This window comes from Oncorhynchus tshawytscha, linkage group LG22, assembly GCF_018296145.1.
Source record: "Oncorhynchus tshawytscha isolate Ot180627B linkage group LG22, Otsh_v2.0, whole genome shotgun sequence".
In the NCBI taxonomy this organism is placed as follows: domain Eukaryota; kingdom Metazoa; phylum Chordata; class Actinopteri; order Salmoniformes; family Salmonidae; genus Oncorhynchus; species Oncorhynchus tshawytscha.
This window is the reverse complement of record NC_056450.1, coordinates 29962574-29980786: the sequence shown is the minus strand read 5'-3', so window position 1 is coordinate 29980786 and position 18213 is coordinate 29962574. Positions and strand designations below refer to the sequence as shown.

At 42.7% G+C, this 18213-nt stretch overlaps 3 protein-coding genes across 3 annotated transcripts in view; 2 read left to right on the top strand and 1 right to left on the bottom strand.

The window, feature by feature from the left end:
• Positions 1–120: 120 nt before the first annotated feature.
• On the bottom strand, positions 121–2828 carry LOC112222302 (glucose-induced degradation protein 8-B homolog). Its single transcript, XM_024385071.2, has 5 exons — positions 2748–2828; positions 2092–2220; positions 1792–1988; positions 1408–1605; positions 121–1053 (listed from the first exon to the last, which is right to left on the bottom strand). The coding sequence occupies exons 2-5, from the start codon at positions 2210–2212 to the stop codon at positions 880–882; spliced, it is 690 nt and encodes a 229-aa protein (XP_024240839.1). The 5' UTR covers positions 2213–2220; positions 2748–2828; the 3' UTR covers positions 121–879.
• A 3-nt stretch (positions 2829–2831) lies between these two features.
• LOC112222303 (40S ribosomal protein S23) lies at positions 2832–4425 on the top strand. Its single transcript, XM_024385072.2, has 4 exons — positions 2832–2922; positions 3642–3801; positions 3896–4016; positions 4243–4425. Exons 1-4 carry the CDS (start codon positions 2919–2921, stop codon positions 4387–4389), a joined length of 432 nt encoding a protein of 143 aa, XP_024240840.1. The 5' UTR covers positions 2832–2918; the 3' UTR covers positions 4390–4425.
• A 517-nt stretch (positions 4426–4942) lies between these two features.
• dnah12 (dynein, axonemal, heavy chain 12) overlaps positions 4943–18213 on the top strand; it is a 39124-nt gene continuing 25853 nt past the window's right edge. Inside the window, exons 1-28 of the mRNA XM_024383484.2 lie at positions 4943–4982; positions 5319–5527; positions 5712–5799; positions 5950–5976; positions 6153–6342; positions 7651–7720; positions 7873–8031; positions 8144–8339; positions 8431–8619; positions 8772–8925; positions 9048–9139; positions 9242–9420; positions 9510–9645; positions 10033–10158; positions 10287–10421; positions 10502–10695; positions 10798–11032; positions 11550–11735; positions 11874–12074; positions 12260–12454; positions 12560–12681; positions 12956–13091; positions 13198–13344; positions 13523–13642; positions 14802–14958; positions 17370–17542; positions 17640–17792; positions 17913–18152. Of these exons, the coding sequence (XP_024239252.1) occupies positions 5343–5527; positions 5712–5799; positions 5950–5976; positions 6153–6342; positions 7651–7720; positions 7873–8031; positions 8144–8339; positions 8431–8619; positions 8772–8925; positions 9048–9139; positions 9242–9420; positions 9510–9645; positions 10033–10158; positions 10287–10421; positions 10502–10695; positions 10798–11032; positions 11550–11735; positions 11874–12074; positions 12260–12454; positions 12560–12681; positions 12956–13091; positions 13198–13344; positions 13523–13642; positions 14802–14958; positions 17370–17542; positions 17640–17792; positions 17913–18152 (4185 nt within the window). The 5' untranslated portion in view covers positions 4943–4982; positions 5319–5342. The remainder of the gene's footprint in view (positions 4983–5318; positions 5528–5711; positions 5800–5949; positions 5977–6152; positions 6343–7650; positions 7721–7872; positions 8032–8143; positions 8340–8430; positions 8620–8771; positions 8926–9047; positions 9140–9241; positions 9421–9509; positions 9646–10032; positions 10159–10286; positions 10422–10501; positions 10696–10797; positions 11033–11549; positions 11736–11873; positions 12075–12259; positions 12455–12559; positions 12682–12955; positions 13092–13197; positions 13345–13522; positions 13643–14801; positions 14959–17369; positions 17543–17639; positions 17793–17912; positions 18153–18213) is intronic.

The following is an 18213-nucleotide window of genomic DNA, read 5'->3' as shown; positions in this document are numbered from 1 at the left end:
CTACATTTTCCACCCTCCGAGAAAGTAAGCTATAGGTTAAATGGCATACTGACGAGACTGAAAAACACAATATCATCACGTATTTTTTGGTGCAAATATAATGAACAACCTAAGCATATCAAGTGTTCCAAAATAGTATTTTATTCCATAATGTAAATAATCCAGTTGCAAAACTGTCAACATGAACTAAATTTATGTCTCTGTATGTATTCACATTATTATCTTGTTGGTTCAAGATAACACAGGATGAAAGCTAAGGTTGCAACAAAACCCTGACAACATTACAGGGTACTGGCAGCTTAGAAGCATTCCGTCAGTACCCAGCTTTGGCCCCTACACTAGAATTCATGAGAAACTGAAATGTGCATGTTTTTTGTTGTTGAGAAAAACAAAATGTACTGTAATTGAGACAGCGGACCACAGCAATGGGAACCAATTGTTCTACCCCAACCTCATTAATTTCTGTTTTATAGGTTAACACTTTATAGTCCCAAGAGCCTAATTTAGGCTTTAACACACCATCCAAATGCAAAGATGGCTAACTTTCCCTGCCAGTAGACAGAAAAAAAATAGTGTAACTGTGAAATCTGCAAAAAGGAAATGTTCATATACAACTATCTATGGCAGACATGAAACAAAAGTCTTATAATTTTACTTCATTAAAATACAAGGGTTTATATTTCAGATATTGAAGTTTCAGGCAGCAAGTCACTAAAATACAAACTGGATAGTTTGTACAGTCCATGTTATCAAAGTCTCCCAAAAAGCAACCCACACAAAGAAAGAAAACATATTGTTTCAGTCAGTCTCTGTCAGAGTATAAATAGGTAGGAGGGGAGTCCAATTAGTTTCCACCAGCATACACAGCCTGGTGTCCTCTCACTTTGGGTCCTCGATCGTGCCCTTGCTGAGGTCTGTCATTTTGGGGTACTTGACTTTCTTTTGGTCAAGTTCGTTCTGAGCCCACAGGAGCAGTTTGAGGAGCTTGGCCAGTTTGGGCGTTGACTCTCTGTTTTCGTAGTCCAGCACAGACTGGTTCACTTCACTCCACACCTTCAGGAAGCACACAGTGGACAGGAGGTATATTAAATCAGCATCAGTTATAGGTCAAACGTTATGGCTAGAAGGGATACAGCTTTTGTCAAATGTTGAATTTTTGTGCATTTTAGCTAACCCTAACTCTTTTCCTAACCTTAACTTAATTCTCCTAACCTGCTACATTAATTCTCCTAACCTGCAGAATAAATTCTCCTAAGCTACTACGAAAAGTCAAATCTGACAAAACCACTATCCCATCTAGTCAAAACCAAAGTTTGTGTACTGACAAAATACTGAAATAGTAGTAGAAACTTGCAATATGCACGTTATTATCTATTTCTCGATTATGATAAGTGAGAATAAACACACCTTCTGCCTCTGCATTGTGTTGAGGAGGTCTCCGAAGGGTGACTCCTCAGGGTTGTCGAAGGCCAGCAGGGCCAAGGTTCTCTCCATCTCTGTCAGACACTCTCTACTCTCCTCCCCCTGCTCTGCCAGCTGGGACTGAGCAAACTCTAGTGCTGCCTCAGTCTCCCTCAGACGGATCAGCTCAATCAGGTGCTGCTGCTGCAGAGGGTAAGAGCAGTATACAGGGACGGTCAGGGGAGGAAAAGGAATATGGACAAAAAACAGTGGAGGGAATAAGGAGACAAAAAGGATAGAGAGAGGAACAGATGGCAATGAATGAAGAAAACGGCAAACAAAATAAGACTGAGAGAAGAATTATAACGGGAGAGGCAATCTGCTTTTTACCTGTAGGTGAAAGTACAGGTAGCGGTTAGTGTCAAGCAGTTCTGGGTGCATGCTGTTGATGAGTGCGATGGCCTCCTGTATCTGTCCCTTCAGGATCATCTCCCGGATCTTTATCCTCTCGTCCAGAGAATCCAGGTCCACACTGGGCTCAATCCCAGACTCCATACGGAACTTCTCAGCTGCCTCCTTAAACCCCTCTGTTCAAACCAAAGATATACAATTCTCTGTTTAGATCAGGAAAATTAACATCTACCTGTTACCAGGTTTTTCATTGTATGTCTGTGCGTATGGTTACTATACCTGTCACCAAGTAGTTCATGATGAGCCTGTTCATGTCGGCCCTCTGAATGTGGACATTGTTGAGCTTCTCCATCCACTCTTCTCTTGTTATGTCCTCCGGCTTTTCACTATAACTCATCATGAATTGTTCTACAAAAAACATGCCCCCCCCCCATCATTGCCATGTTCATTGTAATTTGGCTAATACTAAGGCTGAATGTTGAACACTGCAGTTAACTACTATGGATTGAAATAGTGGATGTGTCAGCTGTACAGTACACTTAATTATTATAGGTTCAACATGCCTTATCATATAGCACATGAAAGCATTGTTAGAAAATGTAGAATAACGACCATGCTGTAAAATTGTTGTATGAGATTGCCATGGACGTCATCTTAACGCCAATAAAGTATTCGTAAATAACGTAGGGGAAAGCTAAGTGAGTGTCATTTGGTATAAGCCGGAAGCTCAATAACGTTACTGCGGCCTTCGATGAAAACCACAACATTGAAGCCTTAAACTCAGCCGCTATCAAGCAAAACAACGCCATCTATTTGCCCTCACAGAATTTGTACAATATACAAATATGTACAGGGTCAGTTTAGTAACGTGAATATCTATTCGTATGAGTCAACTGTATTTTGGAAAAGCAAATATATTATTTTAAATACTGTACCTGATATTTTGCTGCTACTATTCAGCCGTAGCAATCAAGAGCGTCACACAGGAAAACTCACGGGATTTCATTGATTCCCCCAAAATGATTGGTTAGAGGCTGCGATGACGCCTGGGTCATGTGGGAAGAATCGTGCGTGCGGCTTTTTTTCAGTACCCGGACACTGAAGCAATGGGTGAGTCCCCAATATTCACATTGAAATAATACGTTTATTTGGTTGATCTAACACACAAAAACTGTCTTGACAGTAGTCACAATATGATATTATGTCATCACACCATGTAGAAATGATTGTCGTGTATTATACATACGAAAAGTCGGCAGCACCAGCCACATGTAGCTAGCTGCCACATGTGAGAAAGACATTTCTGATATGAAAATGGATATCTAGTGGGTTAGAGATGTCAACTAGCTAGCTACGTTAACACAACTCCCCTTCAATGTCCATGTAGGATGCATCATGTTGTAGGGTGTTCGTTGGCTTATCTGGCCTCTTCTTGGCAGCTGCTTTCCCTCGTCTCTGCGATGCTGTGCGCACGCCAGATAATGATGCAGTCCTTACATTCACAGACCACTAGATATTCCCGTCCTTACTTATTGTACATGACGGAGGAAATATGGTTCAAATGTTTACTTGTGGTGTATTATATTGATACAAGCACCTGCTATCTTTAAACTCAATCCGATTGTTTTCTTCTAGCCACATAGCCATGAAATCCATAACCATTCTAGTCACTACCTACCACTGCTGTTCAACATAACCAATTCCCACATTGGCGCTGACATGACCTGTAGAAGAAGCATGCATTGATCATTGTATTAGCTGTCAGTCAGTCTAGGGCAGTCATTTGGCCTAATCCTTCATACTGTCCATTTTGCCTCTCCTTTCTCCAGGCAAGTGCCGGGGTCTGCGTACAGCCAGGAAACTGCGTAACCATCGCAGGGAGCAGAGATGGCATGACAAGCAGTATAAGAAGGCTCACCTGGGCACTGCCCTGAAGGCCAACCCATTCGGAGGGGCATCTCATGCCAAAGGCATTGTGCTTGAGAAAGTGTAAGACAACACTGTAATTTAGCCTATTACTTCATACTGTATGTTTTGGCCTCCACAATTTAGCTTGCTCAAAAACATCTCTCCTTCTGTCTAGGGGTGTTGAAGCTAAGCAGCCCAACTCTGCCATCAGGAAGTGTGTCAGGGTGCAACTCATCAAAAATGGCAAGAAGATCACAGCTTTCGTCCCCAATGATGGCTGTTTGAACTTCATTGAGGTAAGAAGTTATTTTCTATTTCTCATCACAGCTCTCTATTTCACATTACTCATTAAAGGTACATTTTATTTACTCAAGATCCTCCATATATACTTTTGATTTTTTTAAATTATAAATTGGCCATCTGATCTTTGGATTCTGTCCTTTGGACTACCTGCACATAATTGTTAAATGTCAGGCATTTCATCATAACCACTGTTTTCAAATCCTCTTCCTCTCCCATCAGGAAAACGATGAGGTGTTGGTGGCAGGATTTGGTCGGAAGGGGCACGCCGTTGGTGATATTCCTGGTGTCCGCTTCAAGGTGGTCAAAGTAGCTAATGTCTCACTACTGGCCCTTTACAAAGGCAAGAAAGAAAGACCTCGATCATAGAATGTATACACTCAAACAATAAAAAGTGTAAAATAATTTTTGATTTGTCTGTCCATTTTTCTAGGTGTTTATGGGGATATTTTTACATTTTTAAAAATGATATTCCTTAGACTTGAATATTTTCTTTAGGCTTTGTAGTTTTGCATTACATTGAGTAGACACACGTATAAAGGCAGCTGAACTGGATAGACACTAGTTGCTTGGTTAAATGTGTGACTTTTTTTATTGAACCTTTATTTTATCAGAGTCATAATGAGACCAAGGTATTTTACAGATGAGCCCAGAATTACAGAAATGCACACATCAAGAAGAAAATAGTCATACCAAACAAACACATGGTGGGATAATGGTATTGTTGCAAAGTATTCTTTATGCACCTAAATGTCTCCACATGCATAAATTGAAATGCATGATAGATAATGCCACACATTGAAAAAATGTGCATTCTGCAATTAGCAGCAGTGTGCTGTGCCTCCAGCAGGGGTATCCATATGGTTGTTTACAGTTTCTATAGCAACGGACTTGTTTTTCCTCCACTTTCAAGCAACTGAATTCTGCATAGACAGGACAAGTTTTAACAAAAGAGAGCAGGGGTAAGTTATACACATTGCATGCAAACCTTGCAACTTTTTTTTACATTTCACTTGAAATAAACTCTCGACTATAGTTATGAATGTACATTTAATGAATAACTCATAGATACTTCAAACTAGCATGGCTAGCTAGCCACACCAACGATTTTAACTTCGAAGGCACACTGTTAACATTAGCATAAGCAAGCAAGGCAAGTGCTTATTGATTTAATAAATTACTTTAGACTTAAAAAAAAAAAAAAAATTATGGCAGAGGAAATGCATTGGCTGTGTTTGCAACTAAAATGCAACGTTAACTGATGGTTCAACAGGCTAAGGATTTTGCAATGTTGTTAGTGTCTTCCTTCAGTAGTCCCTGAGATGCCTTCCTCCGCAGGGGTGTTCAAGCCACCCATGGGAGATGGCCTGAACCAGTACTCTGTCCTGCCACCCATCCCAAGCACACATTTGCAGGAGGGGGCTGCAGAGGATGAGATGACTGTGCAGAAGAAGCTGCTGAGGCACAGGAGAAGTAAACAGCAGCAACAGCAGTTGCATAAGATCCTGTATGTCCCTTGAACTTTTTGTTATTAAATGTCAAGTCATACATTCACTTAACTGGTATAGTACTGAGATATTTAGGATGACAATACACATGATGATTGTCATGCCCTGTTTCAATTACATTGAGTCAACTGCAAGTCGTTTTTGGTTGCTGTAGTATTCACATTGTGCTCTTTACTCTTGTAGGGTTGCTAGTGCAATGCAGGCATACAAGAACGCTAAGGATTTAAGACCAGTGGCTCCCACGTCCCCTGAGCCAGAGTTCCCCCCTTCTGTGAGATATAATGCTTATTGAGTTTCTCAGGCGGATCTCTGTTATCTCTGTTATGCTAATGCATGTCAATTTACTGCATACATTTTGAGTTTCGCTGCAGGTAATTCTCGTGTCAGAATTTCTCAAAGTTGTCACCTTTTTATTTCACAGATGAGCAGTGAAGACCGAAGGCGTAGAGTAAGTTGGCTGCTTTTTGTTTTGTTAAGTCCCTTCTGGTCTCTGACAATTGTGTCGTTTTGTTTTTGTGAGATGCCAACAAAATACTATATTCCTAGTTATTTGTGTTCAAAATGATAAGTATCAACCTATTTTCCTATTTCCGCACTGTCGCTCCATTGTGGCCACACCTGCAGTTAAACTACATGTTCCTGAAGGAGTGTGTGGAGGGCAGTCCTGTGGTGCCCATCCAGCAGCAGTGGCTAGATGCCATGCTGACCCGCATTCCTCCCCAGCTGCGTGTGGGCCCTGGGAGAGACGAGCTGCTGCAGGAGCTATGTAGGGAGGTCAGCGAAAACTTCCTCAGTGGGATGGTCAAACACACAGGTGCGTGTATTCATGTCTATCTCTATCTCCACAATTATATACTACTTCCAAATACAGATTTTTTAAAACCACATTGTGGATCACTCTAATTGAGTTTTAAGACACTAAAAGACAATCATTGTCAAACATGGTACAGGCGTAATCTATGTTACATTACATCATCTATACATACACATGTATGCATAAACCAAAAAAAAACAAAATACAGTATAATAAAGGGACAGGTAGACACTTATAAAGAAACATCTCAGTTGAAAGATAAGGTAGCAGGCGTTGCCGCAGGCATTTACATTGTTACCTGATAAAAGTTGACACAATTTATTATTTTCATCCAGACTGTTAAAATGATAATTTTGTCTGGAAAGCTGACATAACATATCATCCCTAATGTCACTGTATAGCCCACAGTAAAGCAAGACATGAACTTCTGTTTCAATGGAACCATGGTTACAAAAAGTACATACTGTACACATTTATCTAAGGGAGTATTTGTGTCTCAATATTGAGAGGGGCCACACTCCACATCTACATTTTGCAAAAGAGCTTTGATATTGGAATTGCAGGCAATTAGCTTTATAACTGCAAAAATGTATTTCCACTCAATGGCAAAATGTGTAGAATTGCAGGAAATTTGCTTTAAAATAGCAACGAATTCTCTCTGCCTCATGGAAAAATGTGTAGAACTGTAGAAAACGTGCATTAAAACGGCAACATCTTATCTACATCTTATCCATGACAAAATGTGTAGAATTGTAAGGACATTTACTTGAAAATGTAAATGTTTCTCTCTGCCGTCACAAGGGGGGGCACTAAAATGTTTTTCCGCTTGGTGAAGGGGCCCCCCTACCAAATCTCGCTTAAAGCCCCCAAAAGGCTAGAGCCGGCCCTTGGGTTGTGTCCCTAAAGTTATTAAAAAGCAGTAGGTACGCAGTTTGTTCCTTTCGGGTTTGTTTATCAGTTGGTACCATTTTAGTTCATTGCTCTCTAAAAGTGTTGATTTAAAAGCATTTCGGTCATTTCTAGAATACACTCTGTATCAGTGAGCTGAGTCATATGGATGAAGATGAAAGAAGGCTTTGACATGAAAAACATTTCTTTGCAATTGCAAGATCACTAGCCCCCCAAAAATATGTTTACATTCATTTGGTGTGATCTCTGCCATTTTTCTACAAACACATAGCCACTGGTGAAGCCATTGAGTTTTGTAGACCATATCGCCTTGAATAGCAGCATTATATTATTTTGTTTTTAGCCTTATAATGTTGTAGATTGTGTCTCACATCAGTATTTACAATCTGTCCCCTTTAGTGAGTACTGTGCTCCAGAAACCACAGATGAAAGGGACAGTTCTGGCAAGACATAGAACTCCATCAGCAAAGTGAGTGTCTCAACAATACACACCCAGCATGTTCATAACTAATCAATACACCACAGAGACGGATTGGCATATTGTAGCAAATAATGTGCCATTTATTGATAGAATTTTTGATTAATCATATTTTGTCAATTATACTTCATATTTATTTTCAGGGCTCTCGATTTCTCCAGACCATGGCATGACAGCTTTGTGAGAAGTCGCAAGGAGATAAAGGAGAAATTACACATTCTTCATCCAGTGATGAGGATAATCCTGGACATCGGCTATGGTGCATTTTCACGTCTGCTATTGGTTGATCTTACTGACTGCAGGTAAAATTGTTCTATCACAGCACCACAAGTATACGAATAAACACCTGATTATCTTCAATTTCTGTCTTCACATATGTTTTTATTATGTATTATTATTTTGTGTTGTGGTAAGGTCCACGGGACCTGTAGCCTGCGAGAGCCTGAAGCATAAATTGGCAGTGGAGTGTGAGAGGATCGAGGAGCGCATCATGAACACCTGGTTTCCCAAGGTCATCCACCTGCTGACCAGCAAGGACATGCTGCAGGGGGTCAGAGCTGAGAAACTGGACTCTTTCTACAACTGTGTCTCCACACTTATCTCCAACCAGGTGAGAAGGTGAGGTTTTGTTCAGTACTGGTGTTTTTAGGAGCAAGTCCAGCTTATCTTGATGTTCTGTTTTTGGTTGCGTTTTTCCACAGTTAAGATCCTTAGTGGAGAGAAGCGTGGAATACTTTGTCAGCTTATTCGATCCGCTCAATGTCTACCAGTTGCCTCTCTTCCGCATGGATTTGACTTTTGATGATGAGAAGATGGAATTCTATCCCAGCTTCCAGGACCTTGAGGAATCTGTTTTAGAAATTCTGAACCTGATCACCAACACCATGCAGGTATGAATCTCACGAGTGTGTCAGGATATTCTTTGTCACACAAATGAATATGCTTCATAATCAGTGTGATTAAATACGTATTTGATCATAGTCCATATTTGGCTTTTCATCTTGTTGGTGACAAATCACTCCTATCTGATGTGGCTTCACAGAAAGTCCAGACGGTCCAGTCTTGGCTGGCTGAGGCCAACAGCTCTGTAATTGATGCCAGACTGGCGGACCATGTCCTGCTATGGGCTCAGACCACCATAAGGTCTGCCGTACGTAAGAACCTGGAGGAGCCTTATAAACACTTCCAGAACTATGGTGAGAAACTAACATTCTAATGTATATCAATTCAAGATAATCGAATAGCCCAGCTACTTGGTTGAATGAAAGTGAATATTGTAAAGGTTTATCTGTCCTAAACCCTCGTTGCTTCTTTACAGTTGACAACTATGATTGGCTGGTCAATGGGACAGCGCAGGGTATAGTGGACAGGTTCGTTGAGGAGGAACACTCTTTTGATGATTATACTGAGGTAAGGGAGAGCAAAACAGGTCAGGTTTGATAGGTACACATTTTGTATCTGGAGTAGTATATGGTATGAATGTAATATGTGTGTCTGTGTCTTGTTCCACAGAAAGTGGAAGAGTTCTGTGTCCTGTCTAAGGAGATTGTCAGTCTGCCGGCGATAGCCCACTTTGCCATGGTGCGTCTGGACTGTGAGGAGCTGAAACAAGGGCTGGCCAAGACGGCTAAGACCTTTGCTCAGATACTCCTGGAGAAACTAATCACCAATCACAGAGAGCACAGTCTACAGTAAGATCACAGATTGATCCACCATTTATAAATACAGTAAATAATTGTCATATTCAGTGCAAATCTTCCTCCTCTGTGCCTCTGCCAAGGATCTGCCAGGAGTTTGAGAACATCAAGGAGAAAGCCCTGAAGGTTCCTGAGACTACGGAGGACATGACTGACATGATAGCTTACATTGGTCATGCCAAGACAAAGGGCATTGAGGAGCTCAATGCCAAAATAATGGTAAGTAGCTGATGAACAAGGGCCTAATCCTGTCTTAATACTCATGTAGTGCATAATTGGGAAAGGGAAATTTGCCCAACTGAATGCATTCAACTGAAATGTGTCTTCTGCATTTAACCCAACCCCTCTGAATCAGAGAGGTGTGCGGGGCTGCCTTAATCGACATCCATGTCTTCGCCTCCTGGGGAACAGTGGGTTAACTGCCTAGCTCGGTCAGAACAACAGATTTTTACCTTGTCAGCTCTGGGATTCAATCCAGCAACCTTCCAGTTACTAGGTCCAACGCTCTAACCACTAGGCTAATTGACTTGCAGTAACTACTGTGCAACTACTGTGTAACTGTGTGAGACTCATCATGAGCCTCTGTACCCTTTTATCGTCCGGCAGGAGACCCACCACAGACTGAACTACCTGTTGGACGTCCACATCTTTGACCCAGAAGACCTTGAGTTGAACTCTACAGTCCTCATCTGGCCACAAAAGATATACCCTGTGTTCGATCTCAATGATGAGGTAACATACTCCTTCATTCTGGATAAAGCAAAAACATTTTGCATGTCAGTGAAGGGGGTAATTAAGCCCTTCCACTACCATTATTGCTTTATGAAGAAAGAACAATCTTGTGCTACGTCCTTCCCCAGGTGATGTTGAAGGCCAAGCAGAAAGGAGAGCAGGAGCTGCTGTGCCGTAGAGAGAGGCTGATGCTGGAGCTAGAGAAGCTAGGACGCAGAATGGAGGAGTTTGCAGAGTGCTCCGAGCTGGACATGATGCAGCAGGTAACAGCACAAGCGCTCTGGAATGTGTCAAGTTGATTAACATATCAGCCCATTTAGACTGATCTTTACCTTTTGATCAGTATGTGACTGATGTAAGGACAGTCCAGAAAAGGCTTCAGGATGCCGAGGAGGCCATCGACTTCATCAACAAAGAAGAGACTCTGTACAAATGGGACCTGTCGTCCTATCCCGTGGTGGAAGTCATCAAGGAGAGCATCGAGCCCTACCAGAAGCTCTTTGGCCTGGTGTTGAAGTGGCAGCGCACTGAGAAGAGGTCTGTGGGCTGTTTAGGTTGTTGTCATTCGCTCTATGTCACATCATCTGCCGTAGGTCCGAAAACAATGTATTGCTTCATGTCCCTGTCTGAAATGTCCAGGTGGATGGACGGCTCCTTCTTGGACCTGAATGGAGAGAGCATGGAGGTGGAGGTGGACGAGTTCTTCAGGGAGATATACAAGATGCTCAAGTTCTTCCATCAGAAGCAGAAGAAGGCAGAACAGATGGTGGGAGGAGGGGTGAAGAGGAGGCCCGGGGAGGAGGACCTGGGGAAGCAGGAGCGCCCCACTGCACTCATCTGTTCCACAGTCATGGAGCAGGTCAAGGACTTCAAGGTAACTACGTGGAAACAATTACCATGTGAGAACTTTTGTTTAGTGTTGGTCGGTTGTTTGCGGGGTTATAATGGATGTTTAAACTATAGACCAGTGGTTTTCAAAGTCGACATCACTGCAGTGGGGTCGCCAAAATTAAAACTACATTTTCTAGGAACAAAAATTAAGAGTATAGATTATTGTATGAGACAATGTACAAATGTTTTTGAGAATGATAATTTGAAGAAGGGAAAAAAATATTCAGTAAATGTATTTATTGGTTTCTTTTCATTTTGATGAGATATAAGTGCAATGAATTGAAGGTTATTTATTGATGTAAAAATTGATGTAAAAATTGTGTCATTAGATTTGGGGTGGTGTCGCAAGAAATTATTTGGCAAAAAATGAGGTCCCCAGAAATTCTGCCGGAAAAAATTGTGTCCCTGCTGAAAAAGTTTCAATACCACTGTTATAGACCATAGATATACTGTAGATGTATGACCTAATGACTTGACTTCTACTGCGTTTTTGTTCCCAGGAGCACATCCCCACGGTGTCCATTCTGTGTAACCCAGGTATCAGGGCTCGCCACTGGGTTCAGATATCTGACATTGTGGACTATGACCTCACGCCTGACTCTGGCACCACCCTGCGGAAAGTGCTCAAGCAGAACCTCACCCCGTACCTCGAGCAGTTTGAGACCATCAGTGCTGCTGCCAGCAAGGTGGGAAAATGGGTATCATTTAATGAGAGAGACTTGTGTGACATGGGATAGCCCACAGCTAAGGATGCTCTGAACTGAAAAGCTCTAGTGTGAAAAGCCAACTTAAAGGGCTGATGAATATCTTCATTTCTCCGACAGGAATTCTCTCTGGAGAAGGCCATGCAGACCATGGTGGAGGTTTGGGATGGAGTCTCCTTCCACCACCACCCCTACAGGGAGTCTGGGGTGTCCATCCTCACCGCCGTGGATGAGATCCAGACCATGCTGGACGACCAGATTGTGAAGACCCAGACCATGAGGGGCTCACCCTTCATCAAGCCCTTCGAGAGTGAGATCAAGGTGGGCTTTATGTCAAAGCAACATTTTGTTGTCCTCCCTCTCTCTTTCTCACCCTGGATAAATGCTTCCTGTAGGTGCTTTTCCCCAAATCCTAACCTTAACCGTTATTGGAGAAAACGCTAAGCTGACCCTAGAACAGCATCCAGGGGCAATTTGATCCTACTCTGATCCTCTTTGTGTGTCAGGTGTGGGAGGAGCGTCTGATCCGTATCCAGGAGACCATAGACGAGTGGCTGAAGGTGCAGGCCCAGTGGCTCTATCTGGAGCCCATCTTCTCCTCCGAGGACATCATGCAACAGATGCCTGAGGAGGGGCGGCTCTTCCAGACCGTCGACAAGCACTGGAAGGAGGTCATGAGGCACTGCGTCAAGGACCCCAAGGTAGGACAGCTTTTAGGTGGCCTCACAGGTGCCAGTATGGGGAGGATAAAGGGGTCTTTATAAGGGATGTCTTTGCGTGTACATGGCTATTTTGAATTTGTGCAGATATTGTCAGCGACCTCATTGCCTGGCCTGCTTGAACGACTCCAAGATTCCAACAACCTTCTGGATAAAATCATGAAGGGACTGAATGCCTACCTGGAGAAGAAACGACTCTTCTTCCCTCGGTAATGAAATGTACAGTGTTTTGAAATGTTTGTCTCTAGTTGTGCAAGAATTCAGATTTAATTCCTATCCCTCTCTCCCATTCCTCCACCTCCCTCCCATTCCTCCACCTCCCTCCCATTCCTCCACCTCCCTCCCATTCCTCCACCTCCCTCCCATTCCTCCACCTCTCTTCCATTCCTCCACCTCTCTTCCATTCCTCCACCTCCCTCCCATTCCTCCCATTCCTCCACCTCTCTCCATTCCTCCATCTCCCTCCCATTCCTCCACCTCCAGCTTTTTCTTCCTGTCCAATGATGAGATGCTGGAGATTCTGTCAGAGACCAAGGACCCGTTGCGCGTGCAGCCCCATCTGAAGAAGTGCTTTGAGGGCATCGCCAAGCTGGACTTCCTCCCTAACCTGGATATCCAGGCAAGTAGATCAATCAGTGGTAGCAGATCATGTTAACTTAATTTACTAGAAAAGCAAATGAAGTTTTTCTCCATCCATTTATCTATCCATCCACCCATCAATCCAGGCCATGTACAGCAGTGAGGCGGAGCGTGTGCAGCTCATCCAACTGATCTCCACTTCAGAGGCACGGGGAGCCGTGGAGAAGTGGCTGGTGCAGGTGGAGGACATCATGCTGCGCTCCGTCAGGGACGTGGTTGCCCGCTCCAGAGTGGTGAGATTACTCCACCACTACCATATGAATATAAAGTATGGTATGATGGGACACAGTACAAAAGCATATAGTGTAATCGGACATTCTACTATTACCGTATATATGCTAGAAAACAATATGATGCCAAACTAAGATGTTCTTACCAAGAGAGATTACATCCTCCCTCCTGTGTATGTAGGCTTACGGTGAGACCCCTAGGAGTCAGTGGGTCAGGGAGTGGCCTGGCCAGGTGGTGCTCTGCACCTCTCAGATCTTCTGGACCCTGGAGGTCCATGAGGCCATCGGAGGAGGAGCTCAGGTAGGGGGACCAGAACACACATCACTGTCATCGCTACCATGATGACCATTACCAAATATACAGTTGAAGTCGGAATTTTACATATACTTAGGTTGGAGTCATTGAAACTCGTTTCTAGTTATAGTTTTGGTAAGTCGGTTAGGACACCTACTTTGTGCATGACACAAGTAATTTTTCCAACAATTGCTTACAGACAGATTATTTTACTTATAATTCACTGTATCACAATTCCAAGTTGACTGTGCCTTTAAACAGCTTGGAAAATTCCAGAAAATTATGTCATGGCTTTAGAAGCTTCTAATAGGCCAACTGACATCATTTGAGTCAATTGGAGGTGCACCTGTGGATGTATTTCAAGGCCTACCTTCACACTCAGTGCCTCTTTGCTTTACATCATGGGCAAATCAAAATGAATCAGCCAAGACCTCAGAAAAGACCTCCACAAGTCTGGTTCATCCTTGGGAGCAATTTCCAAATGCCTGAAGGTACCACATTCATCTGTACAAACAATAATACGCAAGTATAAACACCATGGGACAACATAGCCATCATACCGCTCAGGAAGGAGACGCGTTCTGTCTCCCAGAGATGAACGTACTTTGGTGCGAAAAGTACATATCAATCCCAGAACAACAGCAAAGGACCTTGTGAAGATGTTGGTGTAAACAGGTACAAAAGTATCTATATCCACAGTAAAACAAGTCCTATATTGACATAACCTGAAACGCCGCTCAGCAAGGACGAAGCAACTGCTCCAAAACCACCATAAAAAAGCCAGACTACGGTTTGCAACTGCACATGGGGACAAAAATTTAACTTTTTGGAGAAATGTCCTCTGGTCTGATGAAACAAAAATAGAACTGTTTGGCCATAATGACCACTTATGTTTAGAGGAAAAATAGGGATGCTTGCAAGCCGAAGAACATCATCCCAACCGTGAAGCAACCGTGAAGCACGGGGGTGGCAGCATCATGTTGTGGGGTTGCTTTGCTGCAGGAGTGATGACTGGAAGTGACTTGAAGTCTATGGAATGCAACCTAACGCCTACCCCCCCGCTACCCTTGCCTTCACTGCTGAAAAAAATCCTAAGGAAACACTGCCACTTAGTTGAGGAGATTTGTATGATAGTCAACACACTAAGAAATGCATTTCTCTTTAGGGTCTGAATAAATACTACCAGCAGTTACAGAGCCAGCTGAAGGACATAGTGGAGCTGGTGAGAGGCAAGCTACCCAAGCAGACTCGCACCACGCTAGGGGCTCTGGTCACCATCGATGTCCACGCCAGGGATGTGGTGATGGACCTGATAGACAAAGGTAATGTTCAGTAGGCTTTAGTAAATTGTTATATGGTACAATGCTGTTCTAATATACACCAAGAAAGGAAATGGAATTGATATCAGATATGTACAGTGCGGTGTCCCTCAGAGCAGTTGCCTTAGGCTGTTACTTTTATCATTGTTTTTACACAAAGCTAGAATGAGCTAGTGTGATTCCACACTCTACATGTCAGCACACAAAGCCAGAGAGCTCACTGGAATTCTAAATAAGGTGTTACAGTCAGTGTCAGAATGGGTGATTATTAATAAACAGGTCTTAAATACATCTAAAAGCATTGTATTTGGTTCAAAACATTCTCTAAAACCTGAACCTCTACTGGTTGTTTCATGAAAGGTGTGACCATTGAGCATGTTGAGGAAGCGAAGTTGTTGTGAAGATTTTGTTCTGCGTTTTTGTCACAAAAATCAACTGTACTAGCTGTTCAGGCTCTGGTCTTTCCCATCTTGATTAGTGTCTGGTAATAAGGTGCAGCAAATCCCCTATTCGGACGGGATTAGTTTTACTTTTACTTGGGGAGGTCGGGTAATGTAATTATGTGCAAGAGCACAAACCACCAAAACATTTTAGTCCCATCTGAATCTGCCGTGTCAGTCATTTTTACATGGCAGGAGAGTAACAATTCCAGCCAGAATAACCTACTGTTTTTTGCAGACTCCTCTGATAATACTAGTCCTGTGCTAATTGAAATCCCTGTGTTTTGAGAGAAATGTCTTGAGTTTGACAGGTGTTGCTCGCAGTTTGAGCAAGAAAACAATAAGTGATTCGATAAATTGAACAAAGTGCTACGCATAGCCTATGTATGACGGGCCTCCATGTATCAACTTTCACAGTGAATGCTTTTGTTTATATGTTTTGTGTGAATTACTTGAACATCGCCAAATGCATCATTAAAAAATATTGCGACTATTTAATGTAACCCTTGCTGTTAATAGATCGCAAAGCAGCATATAACTGAGCTAATTGATTGGAAATGACAATTTCACTTTCTCATCCATAGCCTAAAAACGCATATCAAGTGCAGGTGAGCTGTTTAGTTCGCATCTGTAGGCTGGGGGGCATTTAGGACTTCTTCTACTGCAGATCGCTAAAATATCCTCATTATTATGATCACACTTCTTCAATTCAAATATTATGACAACACTACAGTATACCAAAGATCGTTTGGTATGGTTTAGAAACTTGGAAACCAAGCTCGAGTTATCAGTGTAGTCTCTAATCGCCTGAACTTGTTGAAATACAGTATCTTCACGCAATTTATCGAAAATTTCAAAACGCCAAGCCCAAGTCCAAAACGAATTCACGGCAACACACAGTTTTATACAGAGTCATGATCGTATGAAACTCCCTTCCAACTCCAATTACTCAAGCAAACAACTAAATGACCTTTACAAAATGAATTAAACAACAACTCATGAAACGGGGACTGTGAGAGGGCACACACAGACACTCTAACACATATATATTTTTGTTGTATTGTTCGTTTCATTGTATTTTAAATGTGTGACTGTCTATCAGTGTTTTGTTACTTGTTGTGTTTTTTGTTGACCCCAGGAAGAGTAGCTGCTTCTTCTGCTAAAGCTAATGGGGATCCAAATAAATAAACAAATATGATGTCATATTTTCCTTAGGGCTGTGAAGACAGATACCAATATCGCAATATTTTTTCCATGGCAAAAAAATAAATTGCGAAGCAGACCAAACTCTTTGGTCCTTCAAAAACCTGCTGTATGTAAACATTTGTGTGATATAGCTTGGAAAATAAACAAATGTGACTAGATGACAATGTTTGTTTCCAACATTAGGGCTGTTTTCAACATTAGGGCTGTTTCCAACATTAGGGCTGTTTTCAACATTAGGTCTGTTTCCAACATTAGGGCTGTTTCCAACATTAGGGCTGTTTCCAACATTAGGGCTGTTTCCAACATTAGGTCTGTTTCCAACATTAGGTCTGTTTTCAACATTAGGTCTGTTTTCAACATTAGGGCTGTTTCCAACATTAGGGCTGTTTCCAACATTAGGGCTGTTTCCAACATTAGGTCTGTCTCCAACATTAGGGCTGTTTCCAACATTAGGGCTGTTTCCAACATTAGGGCTGTTTCCAACATTAGGGCTGTTTCCAACATTAGGGATGTTTCCAACATTAGGCCTGTTTCCAACATTAGGTCTGTTTCCAACATTAGGGCTGTTTCCAACATTAGGGCTGTTTCTAACATTAGGTCTGTTTCCAACATTAGGGCTGTTTCCAACATTAGGGCTGTTTCCAACATTAGGGCTGTTTTCCTAAAGAAATGAAATCGGCTAATGTGTTTTGTTTCCTTGTCACGATACTAACGAGTGTTGCGATACTGGTGTCGTCCCGGCCCTAATTTCCTGTTATTCTATGACAGGTGTATCCCATGAAACAGACTTCCAGTGGTTGGCTCAACTGCGCTACTACTGGATCAACGAGAATGTGCGTGTACGCATCATCAACTGTGACGTCAAGTACGCCTACGAGTACCTGGGAAACTCCCCTCGACTGGTCATCACGCCACTGACAGACAGATGCTACCGCACACTGGTAAACCACCCCAAGAAACATGTAGTCTGAAAGATATCTCACTCAGGTCACTCCCAAACTTTAGACTAACATTTCATATTTTTACTTTATGTCTTAGATTGGGGCGTTCTACCTGAGTCTTGGGGGGGCACCCGAGGGGCCGGCAGGGACGGGGAAGACGGAGACCACCAAGGACTTGGCCAAAGCCCTGGCCGTGCAGTGTGTGGTCTTCAACTGCTCTGACGGCCTGGACTACCTGGCTATGGGGAAGGTAACTGAAGCTGGGAATAACAGCGAATGTCAATCAATGTCCAATCCCTGTTTACTACACGTGTGGTCTTTATTATAGCTGGCGATAGTGCACCTTAATTTCTGTCTTCCTGTCTCTCAGTTCTTCAAAGGTCTTGCGTCCTCAGGTGCCTGGGCCTGTTTTGATGAATTTAACCGCATTGAGCTAGAGGTACTGTCTGTGGTGGCCCAGCAAGTCCTGTGCATCCAGAGGGCCATCGAGTTGAAGCTGGAGTACTTTGACTTTGAGGGCACCATGCTCAAACTCAACCCCAACTGTTTCGTGGCCATCACCATGAACCCGGGCTATGCTGGACGCTCAGAGCTCCCAGACAACCTCAAGGTACAGAGGAGGATACACTCTTTATCCTATGCAAAAGATAGATTTTTTTTAAATCCATGTT